The sequence below is a fragment of the Lasioglossum baleicum genome, chromosome 14 (genome assembly GCF_051020765.1).
Source record: "Lasioglossum baleicum chromosome 14, iyLasBale1, whole genome shotgun sequence".
Taxonomy (NCBI): Eukaryota; Metazoa; Arthropoda; class Insecta; order Hymenoptera; family Halictidae; genus Lasioglossum; species Lasioglossum baleicum.
The window spans coordinates 12,298,644-12,326,570 of NC_134942.1; the positions used below are offsets into that span (position 1 = coordinate 12,298,644).

Here is a 27,927-nt window from a genome sequence, read left to right on the forward strand (position 1 = left end):
TACTAGAGGCGGCCAGGCTTCTCGAAGAGAAACATTGGTTACAGGATGTCTTAATTATTTCTGTGCGATTAAAACGAGTATTATAGGAAGATCACTTACCTTAGAAATCTTCAAGAATCGTCTCCAATCTAACAAGAAAAGAATTGTTCCATCGCAAGAATATGAAATGTCTCACGAGTGAAATTTTGCAATGCAGTAATTCTATTGTTCATCTGAATTCCTAATTCGGTGGTGTACCTGTAAATACAGAAAATAAGAAGAAAGTGTTTGGCTATGATATTAAATAATTTCGATTAATGATTATTGCATATCATTATGCATTTATGGTATGTGAAGATTTGTAATAGAATGCTATGAAACTAGTACAAATGAGAATTCTTTTAGAATGAAATTTTTTGGGCCTATAAATAATGTATGGACCTGTGAATTTTCATAGATATTTAATCATAATGATCAAATTTAATGACAATATTCTGTTGAAATAAAAGAATCTTTATTTCTAGGATCTTTATGCAAAATATTGTCCAAGTCAAATGTGGAAAATCGTTCTCATTACAACGTTGAATTGCTTAGGAAATTCAATTTGATCAGCTACGTGCGTCATCAAATAATACACGACGAACGTGTCTGTCCCTTACCTACTGATTCTACTCACTGCAATTACAGATGCATTCTTATCGAATATAATCGATATTTTTCACAACCAGGCTTTTTTATGTAAATCAATTGTATTATAAACTTATGTTCTTATTGATTGCAAACTTCGTCACAAAATATTATACATATTTACATGATGGGTTGTACGAGGGTAGTTCAAGTCTATTTAGTTTTGCTAGAGCAAGAATATCGTGTGCTAGGAGGGTTGTAGCAATTTTTACACTGCTCCAGATCGACACCAAGTATTGAGACTAGCGTGTTACAAGAACGAAGTTAATGATTCTAATCCTGCCTCGTCTCACCTCAATTTTCCATTCTCAAAGAACGAATTTACATTGTTCACCTCTGCATCGCACCAATTCGACACGAAGGGACAAATGAATTGAGGAACCCTCGGATTAAATTGCAAAGCGAAAAACAATCGTACGGCAAAGCTAGCGGAGGTCGCTACATCGGCGCGAAGCTACCAGAAAGCTGGCAGCGTGGCTGGTCGCGTCCGCCATTAATCCTCGCAGCGACTTATCACCTTTCCTAGCAATGTACCACGAATTTTTGCGTCGTCGCGTCGGCGCACCGGCTCGGCATCGTGGGACTTCCCCGTGATTTCTGTAAACGTAACCGGTAATCCTTTCGGCTGCGCGTACTCGCTGGCGCGCGTAAGATTCCATTTTCTCGTGTACGCAACCTGTCCGACGAGGTATCCTTCAGGCCAGACTCTCACTTTTCACGGTATCCAGCGTGGTCCTCCCACAGCCGGGTGTCCACGGGACGGCGTTTTGCTCTCTGGCGAACGCGCGCGCAGATTTATGAAGCTTTCTCCCCGCGTCGAACAACGATCGACTCCCGCCGGGGTCCGTTTTGCTTTTATTCCTGCTGTCGACGTGATAACCACGGGAGGAGGTGGTGCCAGGGCCGGCCGTGCAAGGCCGGATCCCCCTATCGGAAGGTAACATCCTCTTGGGCAAACGCTTGTACCGCTATCAGCGTGTGTTATGACGTGATACATGACGCGGGCCACGATAGCAATCGTCGAAAGGCATATTCGAAGCCTTGCCTCGCCTTGCCTCAACCTTGCCTCGCGATGTTCCAGACGGCTGCGTGTGCATCGGCTGCCGCAGCCTCCGCATCCACCAGCGAAAAAAACCACCGGGGGAAGGACTCGTTATCGGCGCTGTTCATCTCCATAATCTACCCGCTCGATAACCTACGACCGCGTAATTTATCGACAGTCAGTCGACCGGTGCGTGTACCCGTTTTTGTCAGGCCCCAGAGTTTTTCGAATGTTCCGAGGGGTTTACACGTGTACTACACTTGCCGGATATTTACCCGCGACGTCTCACTCCGGGCCGGGTACGCGCCAACTGGTCGTGACAATGGAGTCGCTCGGGAGCCGAGCTGATCAGCTTTTTGCGAACCTCTCTGTTAGTGTTTTGTAGTAGAAATTTGTAAAAATACCGTTTCCATGGGTTACTAGCCTAGGGTAGGAAGCTGATGCGTAACCCAGGGTACCCTGATCGGCAATACGTCGGAAAACGTCCCGAGCTATTGCACAGTGTTACGATCAATGCTAATTAGCTGCACAAAACTCATAACATCTGTAAAAAGTAGATACCGGTCATGTGGAGAAATGTCTAGACAGTAAGAATATTAACATTTCTCTGTCGGTGAAACTCCTAATTTCTCTTTTCATATTTTCCTATATTTCCTACATATCAATTGTATTTTTTAAAATACGTTTTGTGTGCCTACTTTTCTATATTCTAACGGCAAACTAACGGCGAAAGTACGTTTTATTGTCTTAATTAATTCAATTAATTATATGTATATGTACATAGTATTATGAAGGTTATGTATGCAATATTCAACAAGCTCGAAGTAGCCGATAAACGCCAATAAACGGACAAATTTTTGTTGGTAGCATTAGAGCAGACTTTAAACTTTCTTCTCGCGTAAATATTAAAATGCGCAGATGTGCGGAAATTTATTTATATTTTTAGTGACAGTGATCGCTATTCCGCGATCTGAATTTTTGGAAGTTTGGGGGAATTTTCGAAAAGACAATCATCTTAACCCTCATCCGTCCCTCGTGTCAATTTGACACAGTTTCCCTGAGATTAGTTATGCTGTTCTGTTATTTGTAGAAAGAAACTTCGTGACTTTTATTTTTTTAATGCCAAACACATCAATTTGAATGAAAGAACATCGAAAAATAACTGTTTACCTTGTTATGTCATCGATCTTTTACTACTGTGTCAATTTGTCACCGAGCGACAGATTCAGTTCGTGAAATGAGGGACGGATGACGATTTAATGGATTGTATAAATATGTTTTCAACAAGTCAAAGGAAGATTGTATTTACGGGATTTGTGGATGCCTGTTTCATCACAACGGGTCGCCACTAAGGCGGAAAACCGTGGACTGATGTCTGTTTCACCATCGGAAACTGAGTTGAGGGAAGAATTGAGGGGAATACAGTTACCCTCTCTCTACCAGTACCGGAGTAGTCACGTGGCCAGGCCGTAGAAGGGGACGGTAGAGTGGGAGACAAGTCTTAACCTAGCGACACTGGTCGCCACTAGGTGACTGCCTCTACCACCCCTCCATTCCCAACAGCTTGATAATCGACGATTTAGGTTGCGCCTAGTAGATAGGCGCTCGGTTGAATTCGCTCGGTACCGGTAAAACAGCTTAATAAATTCGTACAGGTCCATATAAAGACCGCGTGGCCAGCGTTCACGCACCAACGACTACGCGCTCCGACCACTGATACGCTTTGATACGGTTATTGTTGATAAATTCCTCCTTTTGTACCGAACGTGTGCGTGCGTTACCCGCTTCAGCACCGACAGCTTCCTGCACGGGACTACGTTATGAACGTGCATTGACTAATTCGATGACTTGATCCGGCCGATTTATGGATTCCGGAGTAGATCAAGTGTGGTAGCACCGGAGGACTTGCATTCTTCTGATTTTTCTGCATTCGACACGGTGGGACTTGTTCTTCGTAGCAACGCTAAGGTGTGTACATGTGTTGCACCGGATCTGACGTTAGATCAATGTCTTTCTTCGAGTTAGGTGTTCATTCAAACCCTTGTGTTGAAAGAATATTTTCCATTGCATTTATGGCTGGGTGACCGTCTCTTGTGCTTCAAAGCCTTTTTAATTTAAATAAAAAATTATTAAAAAGGAAGCTGTCCATTGGACCTACTTATAGTAATCCCCTTGGAAACTCATCAGGGATAGTTGTTCACATGCTTCGAAAGTTAAATATTGTTGTGAAATGAAAATTTTGTGATTGGTTTTTAGTAGCTGCATCAGTTGACTTAACGATTTTGTAAGGCAACCACTATTTGTCGAACGGAATCACGTTAATCCATTCGTGATCCTACGATCGAATTGTAGCACGGTAGTCGCGATCCAGGACCAGATCCTTAGATCCCCTCGAACACTCGTTAAGAGCATTCCGCGACCGGCCTAGACTCCTCTGTTCCTGCAGCCTAGCCGGTGAGCCAGGATACGATCTACCTTGAACGTATAGTGGTTAGACGGTGCTTCGAGTGTGATCATACAATACGATCGTGATTTGTCGACTTTGGATGAGATCGATGCTGGTATGTGCAATTTACTGGCTGTGTTTCTCGTGCAATCCGCTTGGAAAAACCCGTGTCCGCTAATTAAAGGTGGCAGGAATTGAGCAACGATCGTCGAGCAGGGTACTTTTCTGCTTTACATATCTAGTGTTCCACTTGACTGTACGCGTTCGTAAATCTGGCACTTTTACGCGCATAATGCGAGCCAGAGTTGGTCTTGCTAATAAGCAGGGTACCTATAAGTAGACAAATATTTCCGCTGACAAGAAGGATACTAAATTTAACCCTCGGACCATTCTTACGACTGTATAATTAGTGATGTTCAAGACCTTTCACTGTTTTATGCATCAATGTTTCACAACATATTTTTGAAGGCACTTCTTGTAGACACTATACTCTATTCCACAAGAGAACCGTATCACCCCACTACCCACTCCCCACTTTCTTGAACCAATTAGGGCGAAGATGCGCAGCGACGAACGAAAACTGGTCTTCACGCGGTACGATTCTCTCGTGGAAAATAACATATGTATAGTAACTGATCTGCTTTCTATTATTCTGTCCTTAATTAATTAATTGGACACTGAGTAATTTACACTCGGAGGCAAAATAGACCCATCGTCGTCGGCGGGCAAATTTCCTTTGCTTCGCTAATGCTGCATTGAAAAACTATGTTAAATCACAACACAATCAAAGTAAACAATTTCACAATCTCTAAGATAAATAAACTGTCTGTTTAAGAACGCGAGAGGATCGACTAACAGCCGGTTAAATAACACGTTACCGGCAGAGAAAAAAAAGACAACTACATATCCAACATCTTCACCCGCTGTATAAATCTGCCAAATTCCATCAAAGTCGGATTCTAACGCTGCAGGAGGTTTCCTCGCAAGTGTATATTGCATCGGTGTGCAACATTCTTGCAAGGAACATGTATGCTATCCGCAACTTCCGGATGTCGGTTGAGACGTCTAGGAACGTTCGGAGTCGTAGCAGTGACTGCACCGAAGTGCAAATGCACCGAGTCAACGGACCCAGGCGCCATTGGAGGCCATAGTGGCGCGTCAGGTCCGAAGGACAGTCGAAGGTGCTAGGGTCCGAGGGTATAAATTCAATTTGGCATCGCGGTGCCGTGTGCGAAACTCGCAACTCTGTGCAGTCTGTATTGCGACCGACACACACCTCTTTTTTACTTACCTCACCGAAGCCCCTGGCCGCTGAACGTACACGAACGGCTGCGAACGTGTGGCTGACGATAGCAGCATACCAGCCAGATACCGGCCGGTAGACTACAACGCTGGAACTATCAATAAGTTTGCATCTGACAAGAGAAGGAATCGGAAGGGGCCTTACATCAGCAAAGCCCATAAAGCCACCCACGGCGAACAATATTTTAGTACAGTAGCAATGCGCGAAACCGGCTCTAACTTCAGAGTCTGGTACGTGGCCGACCAGCCATCCGGCTCTCAATCGAGCGAGGGCTCACAACGAGCAATGGCCAACCGCCTCCAATTATCAGATTGACTGGCCGGCCGAGTTATGTGCCAATAAATACCCAAATATTTTATGTACTCGTCCCTCTTCTGCTCCTGGTCAAATGGATCTTAACCCATTCAGTGTTCCGCGAAAATCGGGAACGCGGTTCTGAACGTCGATATTATTGGTAAATAATTTTATAAGCTTTTTATTTAATTTACTATATTTTTTGTAATATTATTGCGTAGTAAAAGTTTTCGGTATCACGTATTATATGTATGTGGCACACATACAGTGTTGGGCAATAAATTTTATTTAAATAAATAATCATTTAAATAAAAATTTAAATAACAAGTTATTTGTTATTTGGATATTCAAATAAAAAAAGCGAAAATAATTATTTATTATTTAAGCAAGTCTAAATAGAATTATTGAAAATAGTAAAGTTAATTGTTATTTACAAATACAATTTCAATTATTATTTGTATTGACAAATAAATTGTGAATAATAAATTGTGAAATAGTGAACGCCACATTATGCGTGACGGTGGTAGCGAATGTGTAAAGTGCACATCATGTTGGAATAACTCTGTCCACCGTGAACGTTACCGTTATTGATAATAATACGAAGAAATATCATGAAACGTTGTTTTCATACGTTTGAGGGGGAGGGGGATAATGTGATGTAAATACTTTTTGTATGGATTACATGAGACGAGAGATTTTAAAGTCGTTATCATTTTCTCAAATGAGACGCTGTATTTGTTTTATCGCTGTGTGATAGTCGATGTTATGGCAATTTCAGTAAGCTACATTAAAGATCATTTAAGATCGAATGTGGTAGTAAAATCAATTTTCTTACATGAGAGAAGATCCGCAAGATCCGTAAAGATCTGTGAAAGTGTTGATTATTTGCGTTGATGTAAAGTTGGAATCTTTGCATAGCTGGATGACATGCACATTTTATCATCACTGAATTCATGACAACATATGCCGCAGTAATCCATTATCTTATGTTTCCGTCGGTTAGATAATGTCTACGAGTTTACCACTACGAAATAAGTCCTACACTTGTCACATTTTAGCTACCAATTTAGATAAAGTTCATTTATATATGATCATCATTAGCCAATGTTCTTCTTCCAAATGGAACATGTTAGAAAAAAAAATGTTTTACTGCTTTTTATAACACTGGCGAAGATAAATTTTTTATTTTTCATATGTTTCTCGAGAAACGAATTTGAACCTTAAATCTTTTAAACGGAATACTGTTCGAATTCTTCCGTGTGCTATAAAATAATCGTCAAGGTCATGCAAGGTCATGCAAGGTCAGAAATTATATTCACACAATGTCACGTGATCCAAGAAGAACGATATAAGCGCCCTCTACCGATCAAATTATGGAGATAAATGAAATTTACCGACACTCCAACTTTTTTATTTGTGTTAACAATTTAGTATGAAACACGAGTATTCCGATAATAGAACAATTACCTAGTTATAGTGTTAACAAATTGAACTGTTCAAGACTGAAGAATCAGATTGGGAATTCAGATATCCTCCGTTCGTACAATCGAGGTTTCAAAAAATCGTGAATTGCACAATCAAATATGCTCCGAATCACGCCATGTTTAGGTTAATTTTAATCGGAAAAATTGTACGAATACGTTGGTTAAAGTTTCATAATAAAATAATTACGAACAAAATGGCTCCGTGCGACGCTGCCTGAGAATAGTAACGTAACTGCAGCGAAGGGTTGGAAATAAGCCAGCAAAGGGTTGGATTTTCTGAGGCACACTGTACGTAGCCAGCGGAGGTCACTAGATGCACCTTGTAACTGATTCCGAGAAACGCGTAGGTATTGTCCGCGGCGAGAAAGCCGGCCCTGTCCTCTAACTCGTGCCAAGTCGCTATCGTAAGCAATTGTGTTTCGCGGAGGGAACGACTGCGACAGCTGCCGGGTCGGTGACACGACGAAATCGCGCTTTTTCGTCATTTTCTGTTGGACACCTTTAGGCGTGTCTCGTTGATAGTGGACCGGCGGACATTGTAATATCTTTGTCGAACTACCGTTCGTGGGTTTTCGTTCGATCGCGTGGAATGAAGTACTTGGGCGTGCAGTTGTAACTTTGGCAGATAAGATCGACTGCCCGTTGCCGTGCCGACGCGACGCGACGGTTTGCGGAAAACTTTTAGTTCCCAACCAGCTATTTTAGTAGCTACACTATGTCGAGGTGGGAGTTTAATGTGGCTACGCGCTTTTTCCTCGCGCCTCTTTCGTTATACAATTTACTGCGGCACTCGCAGGAGGAAGCACATTATTTCGAGAACGGCGATCAGCGGAAAGTCTCTCCGAGGGAATAGGTGACGTCACGTCCTGGGAATTGTCCCACCAACGTACAGATAGCGGGGGTAACTACGTCACGGTACATCCAGTAGGATCGTGATAAGGTCACTGTACAGATAGTGCCACTATTTGGGATAGACTACACTATAACTTCGTGACGTCGCTCAGGTTCTGACTACGGTAAATCCTCTATAGACGCGACAGCCTCGAGGGGATTTGGTCGCATCTATCGTATAGGGTAGCTGGTAGCTATTTTTTATGTCCAAAGGTCAAGCTGAACGAAATTATCTATCGTGTAGCATAGGAATTTTAAGAAATTTTAAGAAAAAACCATTTTTGTACAAATGCGAGGAAAATGAAAATGAAAATTCAATTTTTACCCAAAAAATCAATATGTAGACGACTGTTATAAACAATTGGGATATCGTATCAAAAAAATCCTACGCCACACATTAGCAATTATCATTTCGACCTATTTCGACATATTGCAATTATCATTTCGACCACCAGTGTATGTAGACAATTAATTTTTACCTAGATTCAACTAATACAAATGTTGGCATATGAATTTAATGAAATTTATTTTAGACAGTGCTGTGAGACTTAAACAATTCAATGAGACTGGACTTTACAATTGTATTTAGCTGATACTTAAAAATTGAAGTGAAGTGAAATTTAAATCAGTAAGGATTAGGAGGTATTTTGAAGGTGATCTAAAATACTAAGGAATAGCTAGGAATTTAAAAGAATGTTAGGATGTCAATATATTATTTTCAATCAATTAAATTAGTAGAGCAAGAAAGACATGTATGTTCGGTTTCTGTCTCTCATAATTGACGCAGAAAATTTTGCACGAAGATCAGCAATTTATTAATAACGGTCGCCCCGTTGCAGAATTTTCACTAAAAGTTTCTCGGAGCTGAAGATAAGATGAAGGTATTTAAGATAATGTTAAATCGTCACTGTACGATGTTCTGCTCGTTAGGGTCCGCCGTGAACGTATAAAATTGACAGTTCCCTCGTAAATGAACAGTAAGCTCGCGTTGAACAAGTGACAGTAAATTTGTCGGCGAGGCAAAGGGTTTTCAAGCAGCAGCAGCAGCAGCTCCTCATAAACGTATAAACCGCATTCCATAACTATTCATCAAAGGAGACAGATTATCTCGCCCCGCCCTCGGTTAAGTACTTAATTCACGAAGAAAAAGGTCTCGAGGTCCACTGAAAACGTTAGCTCTGATTAAAATCACCGCTGATCACTCTGATTACTGTAATTTGCAACGTTGTCATAATTACAAGTCCTAAAATATAACAGCTGCTGCTCCGCAGCTACCTTACTTACAACCTGCGAATCATTGGCGCTCCTCTTATATTCAACCTATTACGGGACGCTTGATAAATGCTACCGAATTTGCATAGTCTCACCAAACTTATAATCTTTAGCATTAATAGCGCCGGCAACATAAGTGACATAAATAATCCTTAATGATTCCTCTGGACATTTGAAGGCGCGACTTATTTTTAACTGCTTAGTATCTTAAATGGGAAAATGTAAATTTCTCAATCCGGTTTCTGTAAAAATAGCCCCGACAGATTTTATTATGCATAAATATCCCCGGTCTGCTTCGGATCATTCGATCATGCGAGCTTCTACAAAATATTGTACGTGTTGACCCTGGGAAGATTAAATTCTAAGTATGTATATCATCTTTAATCGTTCATAGAGGTTATACAGGGTGTTGACGAAAAGTATCAAAGGCTTCAAGAGCTTATAGTACTCGCCAATGAGAGCAAACAATTTATGTTCTATAATAAACTTTTTCGACGCAAAATCGATTGTTAACAAACTTGTAATCAATAGGAACAAATTTCCTAAACGCTAACGGAACATAATAGTAAGCGTGTTGGCAACCTAGAGCGTTAAAAAGTCAATTAGAGAAGCACTACCGCAGTGATCAAAATTAATTGCCAAGGGCAACATTCTGAACAACTTCTTCCTATAAATTTATCTGTCGCTCGGTCTTAGGATCCGAGATATTCGTGAAGGACTTTACAATAATCTTGAATCAATTGTTCATTGAATGCATTCAGGGCATAAGCTGATAGGACACTTTCTGCTTCTCTCGAGGAGTAGGTACAATAAGCCCTTGAATCCTTGTTAACTGTTTTCTAAACACTCTGTCTAACTGAAATTTTGTGCAGCCGTAGGCTCTGAGCTTATTTAGAGCGTTAAAAAGTCAATTAGAGAGGCACTACCGCACCGCTTGGCAATACTGGATCGGATTTTTGCAGCGACCCATGGCGCCGAAACGGTTAATCAGCAGAAATGCAAAAGAGATTGTAATGCGGGGGTTTAAACGGTACGCGAAGAAGGCACTGATCAAAATTAATTGGAGCCAATCGCGGTCCCGTAAGCGTCCAGGATTACATACGTATGCATCGGCGCATTGAACCGGCTAGAATCCCACCGCGACAGTCGAGTGACAGTTGCGTGACAAGCGAATCACGCGAGCAAAGAAACGTGACAAGCAATATCTGTTTTATCGGACGTTGGCCGGTCGATGATAAACGACCGGCGGCCGATTAGGCAAAAGGAATAGGTCCGACCGGGACGCGAAGCATGGACTCGGCGATTTTTACGGCTACGCCCGTATTTTCGCTCCGCGTTATTTATGATCAAACATTACGCGATGCCGCGATAGAGTTTCTTAAATAATTTATACGGTACGCGATCGTCTTATTCGTTTACCGAGCCGATACGCGCAGCGCGCTCACGCCGTGGCGCAGCGTAGCGATGGCGTATTGCTCCGGCGCGCCGGGGTCGCGGATGCGCTTCTAGGAAATCGAAGTTTCTTTTGTTTTTTTCTTCTCCATCGCTGTGGATTAATCGACCACCTGACCTAACCTTACTCGTGTACGATGTGGAACGAGGTGAAATTCCATTGGATACTTGTTGTGAGCGGTCCATACCGCGCACAGTGGTCCGGGGGCCCGTCTAGGAGTTCATTAAGACTTTAGCACTATTTGGAAGTTTAACCCTTCGCACTCCGAATTATTTTTCAATTTTATTGCCAACAATTCCCGACTATTTTAAGTGTTTTATTTGTGATATTTACTTCAAAGGACAGTTCCTTAACTGCTACTCATTTTAGACAATTTTGTTTACTAATTATATTAAATATAGCTCTCGAACTTTGTTGCAATTTATATGTGTGGCACTTGTATTTGTTTTTAACTGAAAAATAAGATATTGTGTCACACTCGACAAAGGAGTGCAAAGAGTATAACAATGTAGGTCGATGGATTCGTTTTGACATCGGTAGATTGCGGATTTTTATGCAAAACAAAAATGATCTGCATCGACAGCAAGGAATAGAAACTAGATTGAATGTTATTTCTTCCCTTAATGATTTTAATATAGAAGATATCATATATTGACATCTTCAGCTCTAAAAATTTTCCAACAATTTTGAATTTCATCTACTCAATTTTGCTATAAATCCATGAAGATCCGCAGTGTAGACATCAGTTACAATATTATGAAATCAAAAGTATATATTGATTCTTAAAGATTGAAGGTGATTTCGATTTTTTATGGAATAAACATACTTTATAAAAAATGTTTCTATTGAAATTTGTAGACCGCTGAACGTTGATTATCTTTTGTTTAAAACATTTTTCTGTCTCATCATCGGAATTGCCTGAAAAGTCGCGTTCAGGTTAGAAATAAACGATAATTCATAATGGTATTCATGAAATGTCGCCTTTAAATATGAAATATACATTCGATAAACATCAATATCCACTGAAGTATCTGCGACACTTTAAACAATAATAATTCCTGAAGAAGGACGAAGGTGGAAAAGTATACTGAAAATATTTCAATTTGAAAAAATGCGGAACTATTTGGAACTCGAAAGATGTTCCATGTCAAAGGGAAATAACTTTGACAACTTTCATTAGTCTATTAAGAATTGTTTATTTAATAAACGGCGAACTGTAATTCTAAATTTGAGGTATGCATTTTGAAGGTAGAAGAATGCTCTTTATTAGACAAAAATTTATTTAGAAATATTAAATAAGTTCGGCAGGGTTCACAAAAGAAAACAGGTAATTTTTCCTATCGAAAATCAAATTCACAAAATGTTCATTTTAAGTGCTTCTTTTAATTATAATTTAAACACACTATATTTCAAAACAAATTTTTACTGAAAATTTTTACAGGATAGTCGATTCCCTCTATTGTTGTCATTGACATTTAAATATTGAACAGCTTCTTTGAAAGTATTGTTCGTATAATTGATCAAGGGTAATAGTGATCGACTTTTTCGACGATTCGGGTTTTTGTTGCGCAGCGTATGGGAGGATCGCTCGCATACACGGTGTAAATACTAAAATGGTTTGCACAGACTGGTGGCCTTCAGGGAAAACGCTGCCGCTGGACGAAGTTTAACTCCCTCCGCAGCGAACTAGCAATTAACTTTTTCAGTTAGACACAGAACCGGCGTTCTTGTTGGGCGTGGACAGCGGCTGCTAAATGAAGCTCTGTCCTGCATATGTACAATGTGTTAGGAAAGTCTCTCTGTACCTCATGTGATCATCCTTCATACTTACACGCGAACTTAGAGTGGGCGGACCAGTAAATCAATAAAATCTTCTTATACATTTGTGCAAACTACTCTATTCAACATTTTCATTCTTTGGATCATAATTGTGTGTACAATTATCCTCTTCACTCCTACTGCTTCAGGCAATTCTAATGATGTCCTGGTTTGTATGGCGATTTAACATCTGATTAGTACACTGCGGATCTTTATGCAAAATTAAAATATTCTACATCGATTGTGGGAAGCAGGAATAAAATAAAAATTGATTTCATCCCATAATGACTTTGTTACGTTAAAAACAACATTACAATATTCTTGAATTTTTCTGATCTATTACTGTTTTATATTTCGCCTAACTAATTTCTTTATAAATGTATAAAGATCCGCAGTCTACTGATTAGTAAACGTTTCTTCCTACAGTTTTTAGGAAAACTATAATTAACCAATTAAAATCGAGTGGATAGTTCGTGGAGAGTTCATTAAACGTTAGGCTTCTTAATTTAAATCATTCTAGCTGTTACAAGTTCATTGCTAGTCAGAATTAATAAGAAAAATAGTAATACACAAAATAGTATATATGTATACATAATATTTGTTTTACATTATACATATATACAGGGTGGTCTAATATACATTAGGAGGACATCTCCGCTGTTTTGGAAAATATGAGAAAGCTCTATCAACCAAACCTTTTCAGTATAATGAGACAATAACCATTTCTTTTTGTAGATGAGAGTTTCGGAGATTTTAAGGTCACCTTCAAGTATTTAGATAGAAACATATATTTTTCTTTTTTAGAATTTTCTTTTTTAAGTTCCTTTTTTAAGAAACTGCGATCTACAAAAAAGATCTAATCACAGAAACCGTGAAATAAATCGTAGAGCAAGGGGTTAACGTAATTAATTTTCAAAAGAGAATAATTAGATATGCAGAATATTATTATAGAACAGATTATGTATATGCAATATCTACATATGTCGGGAGTCTCATCTGGGGCGTTAATTGAAAATTAGTTTCAACGAAGATTAGTCGAAACAAATCGATTACCTAACAGAGAAATAACAGATCGTTGGCCTAGACATTTCAACTGTTCGAGAAAGTGGTGGTCTATACATACGTTGAACCGGCACGAGATTCTCACAGCTAATGCACCTGCAACCGTGGTGAACGGATAAGGTTACCATTCGGCCGGAGGTTTTTCACCGAAGAGTAGCAGAAAATCAGCCGATGACAAGTGGCTTGTCTTGCTGCGGGAAACACGTTTCCGTAAACGCGGATAAGCCGGCGCCATTACTTTTTCGGACGGTTTATCGCCGGTTTAATAAGGCTAAACAGCTCAATAAGGCTTCGTCGTATAGCTATGTGCATTTCTAGGCGGGAATCGGTTACTGGGTCATTCCGAACAGCTGAGTGCAACGCAATCCTTTGGTTTGTCCGGCGGTTCTGTGTTTATAACGACGCCTAAGCGTCGTGAACATTCTGATTTTACGACATGCGGTTCTTTTCAAACTTTTTCTCTTCTCGATGAGTAGGTGTTGATGTAAATAGAACTTCAACAACAATTTTCTTTGTTATGAATAATTCTACGGCAAGTTTCTTCCACAAACGTCCATCGATCCTAACTGTACCATGACCGGTTAAGTAAACGGTTTCAATCTTTTATTTTATAATTATTGAAATTACAAAGATGCTGCTATTAGAAATTTTTAATTGGATCTCTTCATTCAAGTGCATATTGTTATAAAAATTGTCGGAAATCACAATAAATTCGGTCTTGCAATTTTTATAAAACAACGACGTATACAAGCCACATTTTCTGTTCGGTATAGTTAAAACAATTTATGGTAACAATCTTTCATTCTATAATCATTGAAATTAGAAAGATGCTGCCATTAGAAATTATTAAATGAATTTCTTTAAAACAATTTGGAGTAACAATTTTAAAAAACCGAGGACAACTGTTTACTTTGGGTGCCATTTTTTAAAAGCATTCTCCCTACATGCAAACGTTAGATAAACTACAAATTCCGCGAGGGCAGAGAAAGAAAAACAATGAGAGATTCGCTGGGTGGTTCAAGTAATTTATTTTCGACATTTATATCTCGGTCCTAAGGCCGTTTAATCATATTCCAGCATTCCGGGAATCGCCTTCATTAGTGCGCCATTTATTCCGCATTAATCGCGGGAACGCCGGAGACCGATAATACCGAACCGTTCCTCCGCCGAGCGTTCCCGGTTACAAACGAGTCAATTAACCTTAATTACCGCGTAATCGTTTTAACTATGTCCGTACACGGCTCATTTCTTTATGCACTCGCGCGTACGCGTGCAAACTAATTATTCCGCGACGCACCGAATAACGATAATTTCAGCGAAGGTGCGACGTCGCGGCGCGCGGCACCGAAGATGGCCGACGGGAATTCTATCGGGACGTTTTACGATCGTCCACCACGGTTTACAAGTACGCCGGCCCCTTGTAATAATAGCCCCCAGACAGAACAAGGACTTTGCAGCCGACCGTGTCAGCGATCTGACGCAACATTTTCAACGTTTTAACGATTTCGAATTGTTCGAAAATAAGACGGTGTCTGTTGACTGGAATGCGAAAATTGTGAACGAAGTATGTGAGTAGTATGAGCAAGTATTGGAATCATTCCATTATTCTGAAACGGAAAAATCGTGGAAGAAGGAATTTTCAAGTTTGAATTAATTTTAATATAATTCAAAAATCTAATTTAGGGGAATCCTGTAAGAAATTTAATCTTGGAGGAATTTTCTAATAATAAATTAATTTTAAATTTCATTTGAGAGGAATTTTTTCAAGTTTGAATTAATTTTAATATAATTCAAAAATCTAATTTAGGGGAATCCTGTAAGAAATTTAATCTTGGAGGAATTTTCTAATAATAAATTAATTTTAAATTTCATTTGAGAGGAATTTTTTCAAGTTTAAATTAATTTTGAAATTCGTTTATTATTGGAATTTCTGTGAAACGTGGATATTGTGGAAGAAGAAATTTATAATAATTTAATCTTAGAGGAATTAAAGTACATATTCCAATACCTCATCGTACTACATACTCGCATACCTCCATCACAGTTTTCCAATTCTAGTTAACAGTCGCTGTCTTGTTTTCGAACATTCCGAAATCGTTAAAACATCGAAAATACTGCTGCAAACCAACGGCACTAGTACCTAAAAAATTTTAAAAGAAAAATAACGTCTTGTCAGCGATTAAACTATTCGTTCTAACTTCGGAAAAGAATTCAAGTCTTTCCATCGAATTTGAGAAAAGCCGCCATGTTCTGCAGGGTATTGAAATATTAATGCGAGTCGTACATGCGAAACGGTTAGAAAGAGAATGCATTGGCGACAAAAACCGGCACGGCAAACTTCTAAATCGTTCCTAAGCGAACCAAAAATGGCGGCGTCGACCTATTTCGCAGCGACACGAGGCCTTGTCGATATTCCGCAGCACCCTGTCTGCGATTTCCTTCGCGGCTGTCCCGAATTTCCACAGCGATCTGAATTCTTCGAGCGGCTGGAATTCTCGAAAGACCGGCCGGCCTTTCCCTTTTCAAATCACTGTACTTCTACGAAAGTAGAAATCTTGACGGGCCGTGGGCTAACCGTTCCACTTTCCAACGATTTATCGAGCCAACCAACGATCTTCGGTAATAAGCCTGCTGTGGCTCACCTTTAGCGGATCGATCACGTAATTTCGCATTGTCGTTTCGTAGCCGTCGTCCTCCATTGACCGCTTTTTTCGACGCTGTGAAGAAACACGCGTTCGCTTCTACATATAGAAGCCATTACACCAGCCGTGACATCGATGGATGTCTGACAGTCTTTTTTTCGAGGGATCATCGGATGCCTACCCCCCTCTGTGTAATCGACAACATTTATGTACTCCTTTCTTAGGAAAGTACTAGCCGAGAAGTTTCTGTGACGCTTTCGCTGCTGCTGTATATTTCAGAGGTTGATCTCGCGTAAATAAACACATTTTTTATTGTATTTAATTAAAAGGATAGCACTTTAAATATACTTGCTCAAAATTGTATGCTTAAATTCAGCGAAATGACAAAGTAATAACGGTAATCGTTCATCGCTGGATCAGGGGAATAATAGATTCTCGACTGGAGGGGAGAAAGTTACCCCCTCTGCCAGTGCCGAATTAGTCACGTGACCGGGTCGTGGCGCGGGGGGAATAGCATCGTAGAAGGGGAAAGTAGAGGGGAGAGAGAAGTCTTAATCTGGCAACGCTGATGTGTGCACAAAACTTTAACATTAGGTTTAACATCGGGCACGTCAAAATGACGGGCTCTAATATTTTTAACTTACGATTATTGAGATTGTGTGTAAAAATTGTCTATAAAGAGGTATTATTCTATGTCTGTGCTAATAAGGGAGGTTATCCAATCGCAGCACGCCGATTTTAATGAAATTTTTGTATGAAAAAAGTATTTGATACGAACTTTTTAGCTGTGTCGACATTCGTGTTAAGGGAGTGAAAGTAGTCCTCAAAGTTGGGGTTGATCAATCAATTTTATTGAATATCTCCGAAACTATTAGACGATAATTTCACATTCTAATTTGTGGGTTTTTGAACGACGAATCTTTCAGCGTATACTAATTTTTGAAAAAATAATATGTTTAGAAACTATGTAATATATTTAATGATGTCGAAAGAAAACTGTATCTTCTAAATATCGAGGAAAACAAATCAAATTCTATTTTGTCGTCGTTAATATACAGCCGTTGGAAAATACCTAGGCACACGGTAGCTACAAATTTTCGGCTGCTCTTTACTTTACCGGACTCAAAATATGTGCCTTTCTCCCGCGAATTATGATGTATTTGGTATGTAATCCAGTAGATTTGTACCCGGCGCGGATGCAGATCGAAGTTTCGAACCTCTAGGGTCAATAATTGAGAAGCTATGGTCGCTTAAAGTTGAGCATATTCCCAGTTTCTTGACAGGTAAGGGCGCGGCCATATTGGTTTATAGTGACGGTCGCAAGCCGCTTACTGAGTGAGTTAGTTAGGATGAGGTCGAGGGGGTACGGGGGGCGGCAAGGTGAGCGGCTCGCGGTCGTCGCTACCAACCAATATGGCGGCGCCCTTACCTATCAAAAATGTTCAACTTTAAGCGACCATACATCCTCAACTATTGATCCTAGAGGATCGAAACTTCGATCTGCATCCGCGCCGGGTACAAATCTACCGGATGACGTACCAAATACATCATAATTCGTAGGAGAAAGGTGCTAATTTTGAGTCCGGTAACGTAAAGTTTAACCAATTTTCTTCCAGGAAATTATAAACGTGAATGATCTAATCACCGTGACCGTAAAATAGATCATAGTGCTAGTGGTTAAGAATCCAGCTATCGTCGGTCTCTTTTCGCAGTGGCCAGCGCAGAGCCACGGAATCTGGCGTTCTCCAGAAAGTCAAAGTTCCGGCGAGAAACTATCGATAAATTCCGAGATGGCTGGTTTTTCCGCTTGCGCGAGTTCACGCGGCGTGGCTCGTACACGGCCTCGCACCGCCTATTAGTTACTGTCGCAGAAATTAACGACGAATATATACGTCGTATATCAGAGGCAAGTGTCGTGGGGAGGGCGCGAAGCCGCGGTCCAGGGACGAACTTTAATTATGATTAACTCGGCGTCGCATTAACAAGTAGCAATCCGTTTGACTCGTAACACCCGTGAAATGTACACTAGGTCTTGGGGGCTCGATGAAGTCGCTGACCCGCGGTTACACAAGGGTCTCGCGGGTCAAGGCAGTTAGACAGCTATCCGGCTACGTTCAATTATACTTCATTACGTTCGATCGGCAACGTGCTCATCACCGGATAGTGCCGCTTTATCGGGTCGTTAGCAACGTTGCGCTTCGTGTCCTTTCCATTTGACACGCGTCGCCGACCCTAATTTTCTGTTCGCCTCTTCCTGAACAGAAAATCTTTGGAACGGGTTCACTCTGGGACAAAATCATCTCAGAATGAGGAAAGACCTAAATTTTCAAATTAGTTCTGTATCAATTAAATTTGATACAAATATGTTGTATCTTGACAACTAGACTGAGAGTCTTCATGCATTTATGGCAAACTTGAGTAGATGAAATTCAAAATTGTTGGAAATTTTTTTAATTAAAGATATCAATATACGATTTCTCCTCTATTGAAATCATTAACACTAGGTTTATGGGACTCTAGAAATAACTATTTCACAATATTTTATAAACATGACAAATTTTTGGTCATTTTTCCAATAATATATACTCAAAGAAATAAATTTGGTAAATAATTCCTCAGGGAAGCATTTTTACAATCTTAATAAACGCAAAGTAAGGATATTAGAACCCGTCATTTTGACGAGTCTTAAGGGAAGAAATAACATGAAATTTGATTTCTATTTCTTGCAATCGATGCAGTAACTTCCGATGGACAATACTTTGAATAACAGAATTGTACAAGGTGTTCTTTAATTTCCTAAAAAAAAATTCCGGTTTTTAAGTTATAGACCTAATAATAACTATAACGATTGAAAGTTGAATTTGTAAGAATGATGTTAAGTGTGCATGTTATATATGTTTTTATTGATTGCAAGTGTTATATATGTTTTTATTGATTGCAAGTGTTACATATGTTTTTATTGATTGCGTTAATGTTTACGTTGTGATTTTGTTTAAAAATAAAAAGAGACAGTCCCCTGCGAGCGATCAACGAAATAACACGTCGTGTCGAATCTTTATGAATTCCGTATCGAGCCTGAATTCCGTGTCGAGCCTCTTTATAAATTTCAATTTAAATTGGCTTGCTGATAGTTGGATTTGAATTTAGATTTAAAAATAATGATCGAAAGTTGAATTTCGATTTAAATTTGAATTATTCGGCAGCGTAATTTGCATTATTTCGAAGCATAAAGCTGCGCATGTAGCTATTCTCATAAAGCTGCGCATGTAGCCATTCTCATAAAGTTGCGCATGCAGCTATTCGCATAAAGCTGCGACAGCTACATGCTGCCTACTAATGAAAATTACGTCTCGTAACCTAATGTTTTACCAAACGTAAAAATAGGACTTTTGAGGGCAACTGCGGCCTAAATTGATCTTTCATCTATCCCTTTTGACTACTTAAAACCCCCATCTTTGCATTATCGAGAAATCAGAAGGCGCATCCCGCACCTTTGCAATCCTATAAACGAGTCTACCCCCTAAAGTGAACCCAGAACTCAGACCTAACCCTGACCACCCTGTATAATTCCATTCGAAAAAGTTCGAATGAAGTGTTAGAAACAATTGTCTGACGATCAAGCTCCGGCTAGAACGGAGCCAGACAACTCCGCAGCAACTTCCTGGAAGCTAATCCCGATGAAAGACAACATCGTTTGTCAGAGTGGCAAGTTCTACGGCGGATATGCTGGCGGCAAAAAATATTGCAACACGAATTCGTTGTTTGACAGAAACACATTTGAACTTGGCACGGAACACAATTGAACTTGGCAAAGGTGAGGTGAGCCAATCTGATAAGGCTGGTTCTACTTCCGTGCCACAAAGCTCTCCGGTGCCGTCACGTTCAATGAGAGTAGACGCTCTGCAATGTTATCTGTCAGCGATCGAACGTGCGCGGCAAGGTTGCAAGTGTTGGCATAATGCGCTTGTACCAAACGGTGGTGCATAGTTGCCTCCATTAAAACTCTAGGAAGTTGTTACGTCATTGAGCCCGCAGGTCATCCCTATTATATTGGAATTTCACCGGCGTAATTGGTGGCGAGCCGGGACCCTAACCGGTGATAGGTGACCGCTCACGGTATTTATTAACCCTGGTCACATTGCCACGGTTGCGCCGATGACGGTCAATCTTATCGGCCGTTACCGTGGAATCGTGAATGTACATACAGCGGCGAAGCGACTCTTCCCGGTGGCTAACCATGCATTACAGGCATTTTGCTTCGTAAAAAAACTCTACAAATTATCTATTAATTTTTATCAATTATATTTAGTATTTATTTCTTTGTTTTCACAAATTTTCGGTAAATCGCGCAGGAATGGATCAGGAACAACGTTCCCCAAATGTTGTACTTCCTTGAAAAGGATGATTCCCAAGAACATTCGAAGCAACTTTTTCCTTTGCGAAAATCTTCTCCGCGGCTTTGTTAAAGAGTTATTAACGAAAAACACGGACCAATCAGAGCGCGCCTACGCTAATGCCAACGCCACGCCCAGCGGAAGTAAACGCGTTCTGATTGGTCTGTGTTTTTCGTTAATAACTGCTGGAGAAAGCGACGGAGAACATTTTGGTAAAGGAAAAAATTGCTTCAAATGACTTCAGGAGCCATCCCCATCAAGGAAGTATAACATTTTTGGGATAACCTGTATCTCAGAGATTCTGCAATATTTGTTTTTTAGAGTAGAATAAATCTCACAAAAACCAAACGAACTTATTTGCCAACCCAATATATCTCAACCAAAAAAAACCCAGTTTTCATTTTTTTTCAGTATGCATACAGTTTGGATTCCGTATTTCATTTCGAAATTTCAGCAGTTAATCATAAATCAATTATCCGATTGACGATTACAATTGAGAAGAATGTAATCGTTAACCGCATTTAACGACTAAAGTAGAAGTGCAATTGTTAATTGCGATTAACGATTGAAGTAGAAATTTATTCGTCAATCGTTGATTAAATTATTGCCCAGCTCTGGTCTGGGTTGTGTTTACACCCCTTTCCCTACAGAAGAGTGATGTTGAAGTGTCATTTCCAAATTTCTAAATCTCCGAATGTCTAGAATCCATTTCGAACCAGGGCTTTTGGTTACATTGGCCAGTGATCCGGCGAGCGAATCGCCGGCTCTCCGCGTTCCTGCCGATCTGATAAAAATGTTACGCATTCAACGCATGCCTATCCGTCCGACATATTAGCCATGCTCTCGAGCAGGCTCGGCGTTTCTGTAGGAATCCTCAATTGCTCGGAGTCCTCGGAGCCGGAGCCCCTTGGGGAAAGAACTCGCGGAAGAATAAGAAAAGAGGAAGGAGGAGGACGCGACGGGGCTTTGTGGGCATCGGGTTCAGAGCACTCTTGCCATCCTTCTGACCGCGTGTTCCTGTTCAGCCCGGCATCGGTAACCGACTTCGAGGTCGTCGATGGACCTTAGTCCTTCGGCAGACGATTTATCAGAACTGAAGGATCAGGCCAGGTGAGCAACACACGCGCGATCATAGACGCGAACACGTATCACGCGGATAACGTCGTAATATATATATGTATACCCTGTACACGATGGCTTAACAACGCAATTTATCAAGGGCTGCTTTCATCCCAGCCATTCTATGTAGCAATTAACGTGTCCACTGCGGGAACATCGTATTTTAAAGGTTTACGACGCCGACACGCCCATACAAAATTCACTAGCGACGCGCCACGCTACACAAAGATTATTCTCTTTATCGAGATTCGTATTTAAGCACCGATGACAGCTCCCCGACGCCGATTGATGGCCAACGGAATCAACCGTGCCGATCTCCGATGGCCAATATGTTCTCTCATTGATTCAGATTGCACGCTTAGGGGTAGGTGGATACGCTCGAGTAATTTCAACCTATTGTCAGACGCGATCGTGAAATATGCTGCCTCTATAACCCGTTAAGCGGCTGCATACCTTCGGTGAAATAAATTTTAGTTTTTCTATTAGCTTCTTTGGCTTCTTAACACGCACGTTCTAATTTTAACGATTCAACTGTCGAAAGCAACTGATGCTCAACGATTTTGTAAATGGTCGATTGTAACTCTCTAGTTTATTAACCCTTTGCAGTCCGAATTATTTTTTAATCGTGTTGCTAAGAATTATCTACTATTTGAAGTGTTTCATTTGAAATTTATTTCAAAGACCAGTTCCTTGACTGCTACTTATTTTAAACAATTTTAATCTGTATCAAACTGTCTTAAACTGTATTGTAATTTATATTTATGGAACTTATATTTGTTAACTAAAAAATAAGACAATTGAATAAATAATTTTTATTACATTTACATTTTATTACGTTTTTACACCGTTTTATTTACATTTGTCTTTCTCTAATTGTCGAGTCACACTCGACAAAGGAGTGCAAAGGGTTAATAGATGGAAAGCATGACGAATTCGTAAAATGTTAAACAGTGGCTAAATATTAACACGTTGATTGTCTACTTATTTATTAAAAAAATTTGCAAACCATTCAATAAATTAATTAATTAATCCACTTACATTTTAACATCTTTTCTTGTAAATGTATACATATTTGTATATCTTGCATATTCTAGTTGACATTAAAACGCATTCAGATATAGGTAAGATATAGGTAAGAGATATAGGTAAGTAACACGACTCTAAAATTGACTGTTGAATACAAATTGACTATAATATCTACAAGTATCTAGAGGACATTATCGCTTTCAAACATTTCCTCGGTGTAATATTGTAATAAACTGCTCACCATGAGTTTCTCGAAGCAAGAGGGGAATTGATATGGTTCTTATTTATGGTCAAAGTCGAGATTGCTTCGTGTTTTACCCCATATAGCATACTGCATTTTCTGGGTCACACATAGCGTGTGACGTTAAAGCCTATGGGGACCACGTGAGCGTAAATCATCATTTCAGAGATGGGGTAAATGAATTAGAAAATCGCTGGTAAAAATGTATTGAGCTTAAGGGGGAATATACTGAAGAAGAAATGTATTTTGACTCATTATTTCATGTCATTTCAGTGTTAGGTTACGAACTTTCTGAATGATAGTGTTTCTGCCCCAGACATCATTATCCCTCCTACTAAGCAGTCGAACAAAAGCATTCTTTTTCTGAAATTCATCTCTGAATAATCTTTCTCCTATGCCCCATACTTGCCCTAGTACCATGCTTTCACAGGTATCTATCCGTAAAACGAGCACGAAGACGCTCTGACTATTGGCATCAGGATCAAAGCGGCACTTAAGGTTAATCGCGGAACGCTTTTTCGTGGCAACGGTGCCGGACGATGTTCCCTGATAACTCCGATGGCATTGAATCCGAAGAGCCGAGGCCTCGCGGTCCCGAACGGGCCCGATACTCTGTTTCATGCTCGGGCGAGGCATGATCGGCTTGGCTCCGGCTCCGGCTCTCCTTCCAGTTTAGGAACGCCGGCCATTAAGCGGTACGCGCGCGAGAGGAAACATACTTTAGACATTAACATTGCAGTCGTTCGGTGTCGGTGCATGTTAGGGGCCCTGAGTTTTCTCCCTCTGTCCACTATTCTCTAATGGCATTCCGAGTTTAAGGACAATGAGAGGCTGACTCCCCGGGCCCACCGCGGGACTTTATCAATGGCGTATGCAACGTCTAATGGTAAAGTCGCCCGGGAGCCTCTTAACGCGTCCACGAGTCACCAATTACAGAGTTTATTCGGTGGACGCGACAACTCCATGAAATCGGCATTTCACGACCGTCTCGGACGCCGCTAATTTACCCGCGGATGCTACCCGGCGTTTAGGTGCTCGCATGGTCGCCGCGTTCTACCCTGTCGTGCTCCTTTTGTCATCGTTCGGACGCGATTCGACCTTATACTGCGCTGTAGGGTAGTTGGGATTTAGACGCTGTTGGAAGCTCGGTAATTGTTTGCAGAAAAGTGCCATCCTTCGATCTTGAGGATTTTTCAACGTGCTGTCAAGGTTGTCGAATGTCGAGAAGGTTCTATTTGGCGGTTGTTGCTTATTAAAAATGTGATTGCAATTTTTTTTTTGTTTATTTGACGTCGCTTTTTTAACTGCTCTGGCTATTTCGCGACGGGATCTACAGCTTTTCTTTATAAGGTCGATTGCTATTTTCACATACACTCTTTTTACAGAACGTGAAAATCAATTTTTAATGCAAATTATTTAGTAAACCTTATTTTAGAAGGATCTATGATTTGATTTTTAATAGTTTACTCGATCTACGTTTATTTTGATGCACAAGTATTGTTTGCAAATGGCTAAAATTTGATATCGACCTAAAAAGAAAGAGTAACTTTCATGTTTAGCAGATTCTATGTGAAATTCTCATTAGTCTAACGTGTTATTAGAAACTGGTTAAAAACTGACATTTATAAAAAGAAGTTATATTAACTATGTTACTCGTACTATTGCAAATTAAGGAGACAGTTAGGTGACCTGTTTCAGACGAAACACCTTACATGCTTCATAAAATTTGTAATAATTTCATAAGTAATGTTGACTGACCTTTGATTCGTGAACTCGAGTATGGAATTAATTTTCCACAGATCACATAAAGAACGTTTCTATGTTGCGAAAAGAAAACATCGTCGTCTTGTATCGAAAGAAAACAGATTGAATTTGAGCGGACACTTTGCATATTTATAAAGTGACCCACGTTCTTACAAAGAATGCCGCTTAAAATTCATCGAATTGAGGGTCCACGGGCGGCGTATGCGATCGATCTGGTAATTATTTCGAGCAATACGAATAAGCTCCGTGGACAGTTGGACGCGGTCGTGTTCGCAGTGATCGACGGAAGTCCCAGCGGGCTCGGCGGGCCCGGCTGATTCGGCAAGAATGTTAACGAATCGCGGAATCCCGAAGGCAGATGGATAACGGCGGTGTCGGTCGTTTCGAGTCGCAGATGGGCGCTGGCCTGGCTCTCTCGGCTTGGCCTGGCCTGGCCTGTTCGAATCCACGGGACCGACGTGCGTTCCGAGTCGAAGGGTCATCGAACCGGCGTTCGAATGTTCGGTTGCACAGGCTCTCTGCACAGGAGTACCAGGAACCGAGAACAAAGTACCGGGTACCATTCACCGTGGCCGAGAGCGACGTCGTCGGGGGCTCCCTCGCCCGATAAGGGCGATCAGCCCCCACCTTCGACCAACGTCGGAACCCGTGACCGTCTCTTCCCACAAACAAGGAGACGGAAATCGCGAGGCTGGACGTCCAGGCTAATGATGCTGCACTCGGCTGTCCGGGTCTGTACGCCACTGGCCAACTCGACTGTTCTTTCGTTACTCCGTACTTTATTCGTTGCGTCGCGCACCGTTCGTACCCCGCCACCAACGATTTCGACCCGTTGTCCGGTCCGTTAAGGGGCTATTCCCCTTTAGACCTGTCAATTTTAGACAATTTGTGCCTTGCAAAAAGATTTTAAAATTTTGCATACATTTATATAGGAGCATGACTGATGACACACAATTTAAATCGGAACGATTTTAATTTCTCTGTAAGGCTAGGAAAATTAGTTTAGTAAATGGGGTTTAATAAATATGTTGGAAAAATGCATTTGGTCGGAATTGTGAAGAACAATGGTAAGAATTGATTTGTATAACTGTTTTAGCTGGACCAATAACGAAAATTTAAAAGAAGTGTTTGGTCAACTCGTATGGATTATATGCGCTCTGAAAATTTCATTGCAATTGGTTAATTGGTTTACGAGTTACATAATATACATAATATATAATATACATAAATCAATACAATTTTATATCTCAATAAGCAGGACTAGATTGAATGGTATTAAGGTTTCTCACAGTTTCCATTATAATTATTACCGTCAAGTAGGTATAAACAATACTATAAAAATAGTTCGTTGTGATAAAATTCTATGTACTCCGGATTAAGTTAGTTTCAGATAAAAAATGAGGACAAGCAGAATATTTTAATATGTTTTGCACAAAATTACAGGAATTCGAATAAATATTCGTTGCTAATTCAGCGTTGCTTTGATTTCATGTTGCAGGGTAGCAACGCGGGTTTCACGAATCCATCGTTAATAAACAAACGATCCAGGAACGGCAGTGTAGATGGCATGATGCAGCTGGACATCGCAAAGAAGGTAAAAATAATTGTATAAAAATAGTTCGTTGTGATAAAATTTTATGAACTCCGGATTAAGTTAGTTTCAGATAAAAAATGAGCACAACCAGAATATTTTCATACGTTTTGCACAAAATTGTGCAGGAACTCGAAGATCGTCAATAAATATTCGTTGTTAATTCAGCGTTCCTTTGATTTCGCGTCGGAGGGTAGTAACGCGGGTTCCGCAAATCCATCGTTAATAAACAAACGATGCTGGAACGACGGAGTAAATGTCCCGGCGCGGGCAGTTGGCCGGTCCTTGTCGCGTCCGCGACGTGTTTCTCGTCCTACAGACACGGGGGAAGAAGGAAATCAGAAGCTGGACGTCGCGGCTAATGATGCTGCACGGTTGTCCGAGTTGTACGGCAGTAGACTCTATTCTTTATTCGTATTTTATTTGCTTCTCTCCCACGTGCAGTCGATTCACTCGCGTGTCGCGGACGCCCGTTACCTTCTTCCGTCGTGTAGCTTTTTGCGCGCGGCGGCGGCCGCCGTGCCGCGCCGGCTAATTTATGTACTTATGGGACAGGCCGCGTTTCCAACTGGCCTTTTGTTCGAATAATGACACCCGTTCGTCGCGTAATTTACGCTTTTTTGCCGGGGCCTAAGGAATGCAGCACCGCCATATCCGATCCGGCTAAATTTGTGGCTGTTTAACGCCGGCTCGCCAACGTTCGTGACATAGTTCTTATTAAATGCGAGACGCTGTGTCGGAGAGAGAAGAGGTTCATACTCATGGGACCGTCCCGGCAACTCGAATTCCCACGCAGCCTTGAATCCTATCGGTCCCCGCCACCTGCGGAAAATAAAGTTATTATTTATAGAATGATCGGCTATTTAACAAGTCCCGCGAATGTGTCCCAGTAATACCGGCGCAATATAATTAGCATAACCAGACACGGGGAAACCGTACGCGGTCACCTTGTTCACAAGAACTGCGTGCACCTCTCGGGTCCGCCTCCGCGATAAAGACCCATCGGGATCGCACGGAGGATCGCCCGATGTGGATCATTATGCCAGATACGGTGATAGCCGGCAGTCGTTCCTCAACATATTTATCGATGGCCAAGTTCACCGGCGTACCCCTGCCTGCTTCGGATTACCTTATTGTTTCAATTTGCGTTTCGCGAAACCGAGCTCCCCGGTCACTACACTGAGGATTTTATGTCTCGCAGTCGCGGCCGGACTGTTTCACATGGGCTCCGATTTTTATAACGCGACTCACCAGCCACGATGCTCGCGCAAAAACGATACTCTTTATGCTGGAACTCATCGAAGCGTGCTCGGAATCGTGTTTGCCTTAAAATTGTGTTTCTGTCTTTCGTTTCACTTCTTTTTGCATGTTTCTATGGTCTTCTTAGTCGATATTTATAATACAGTAAATTCTCTATAA

General features: G+C 40.8%; 1 protein-coding gene across 1 annotated transcript in view; it reads left to right on the forward strand.

The window, feature by feature from the left end:
* Nucleotides 1–27,927, forward strand: part of LOC143215961 (uncharacterized) — an 86,704-nt gene that overhangs the window by 30,553 nt on the left and 28,224 nt on the right. The window contains exon 3 of the mRNA XM_076438608.1: nucleotides 26,416–26,511. Coding sequence (XP_076294723.1) covers nucleotides 26,416–26,511 — 96 coding nt within the window. The remainder of the gene's footprint in view (nucleotides 1–26,415; nucleotides 26,512–27,927) is intronic.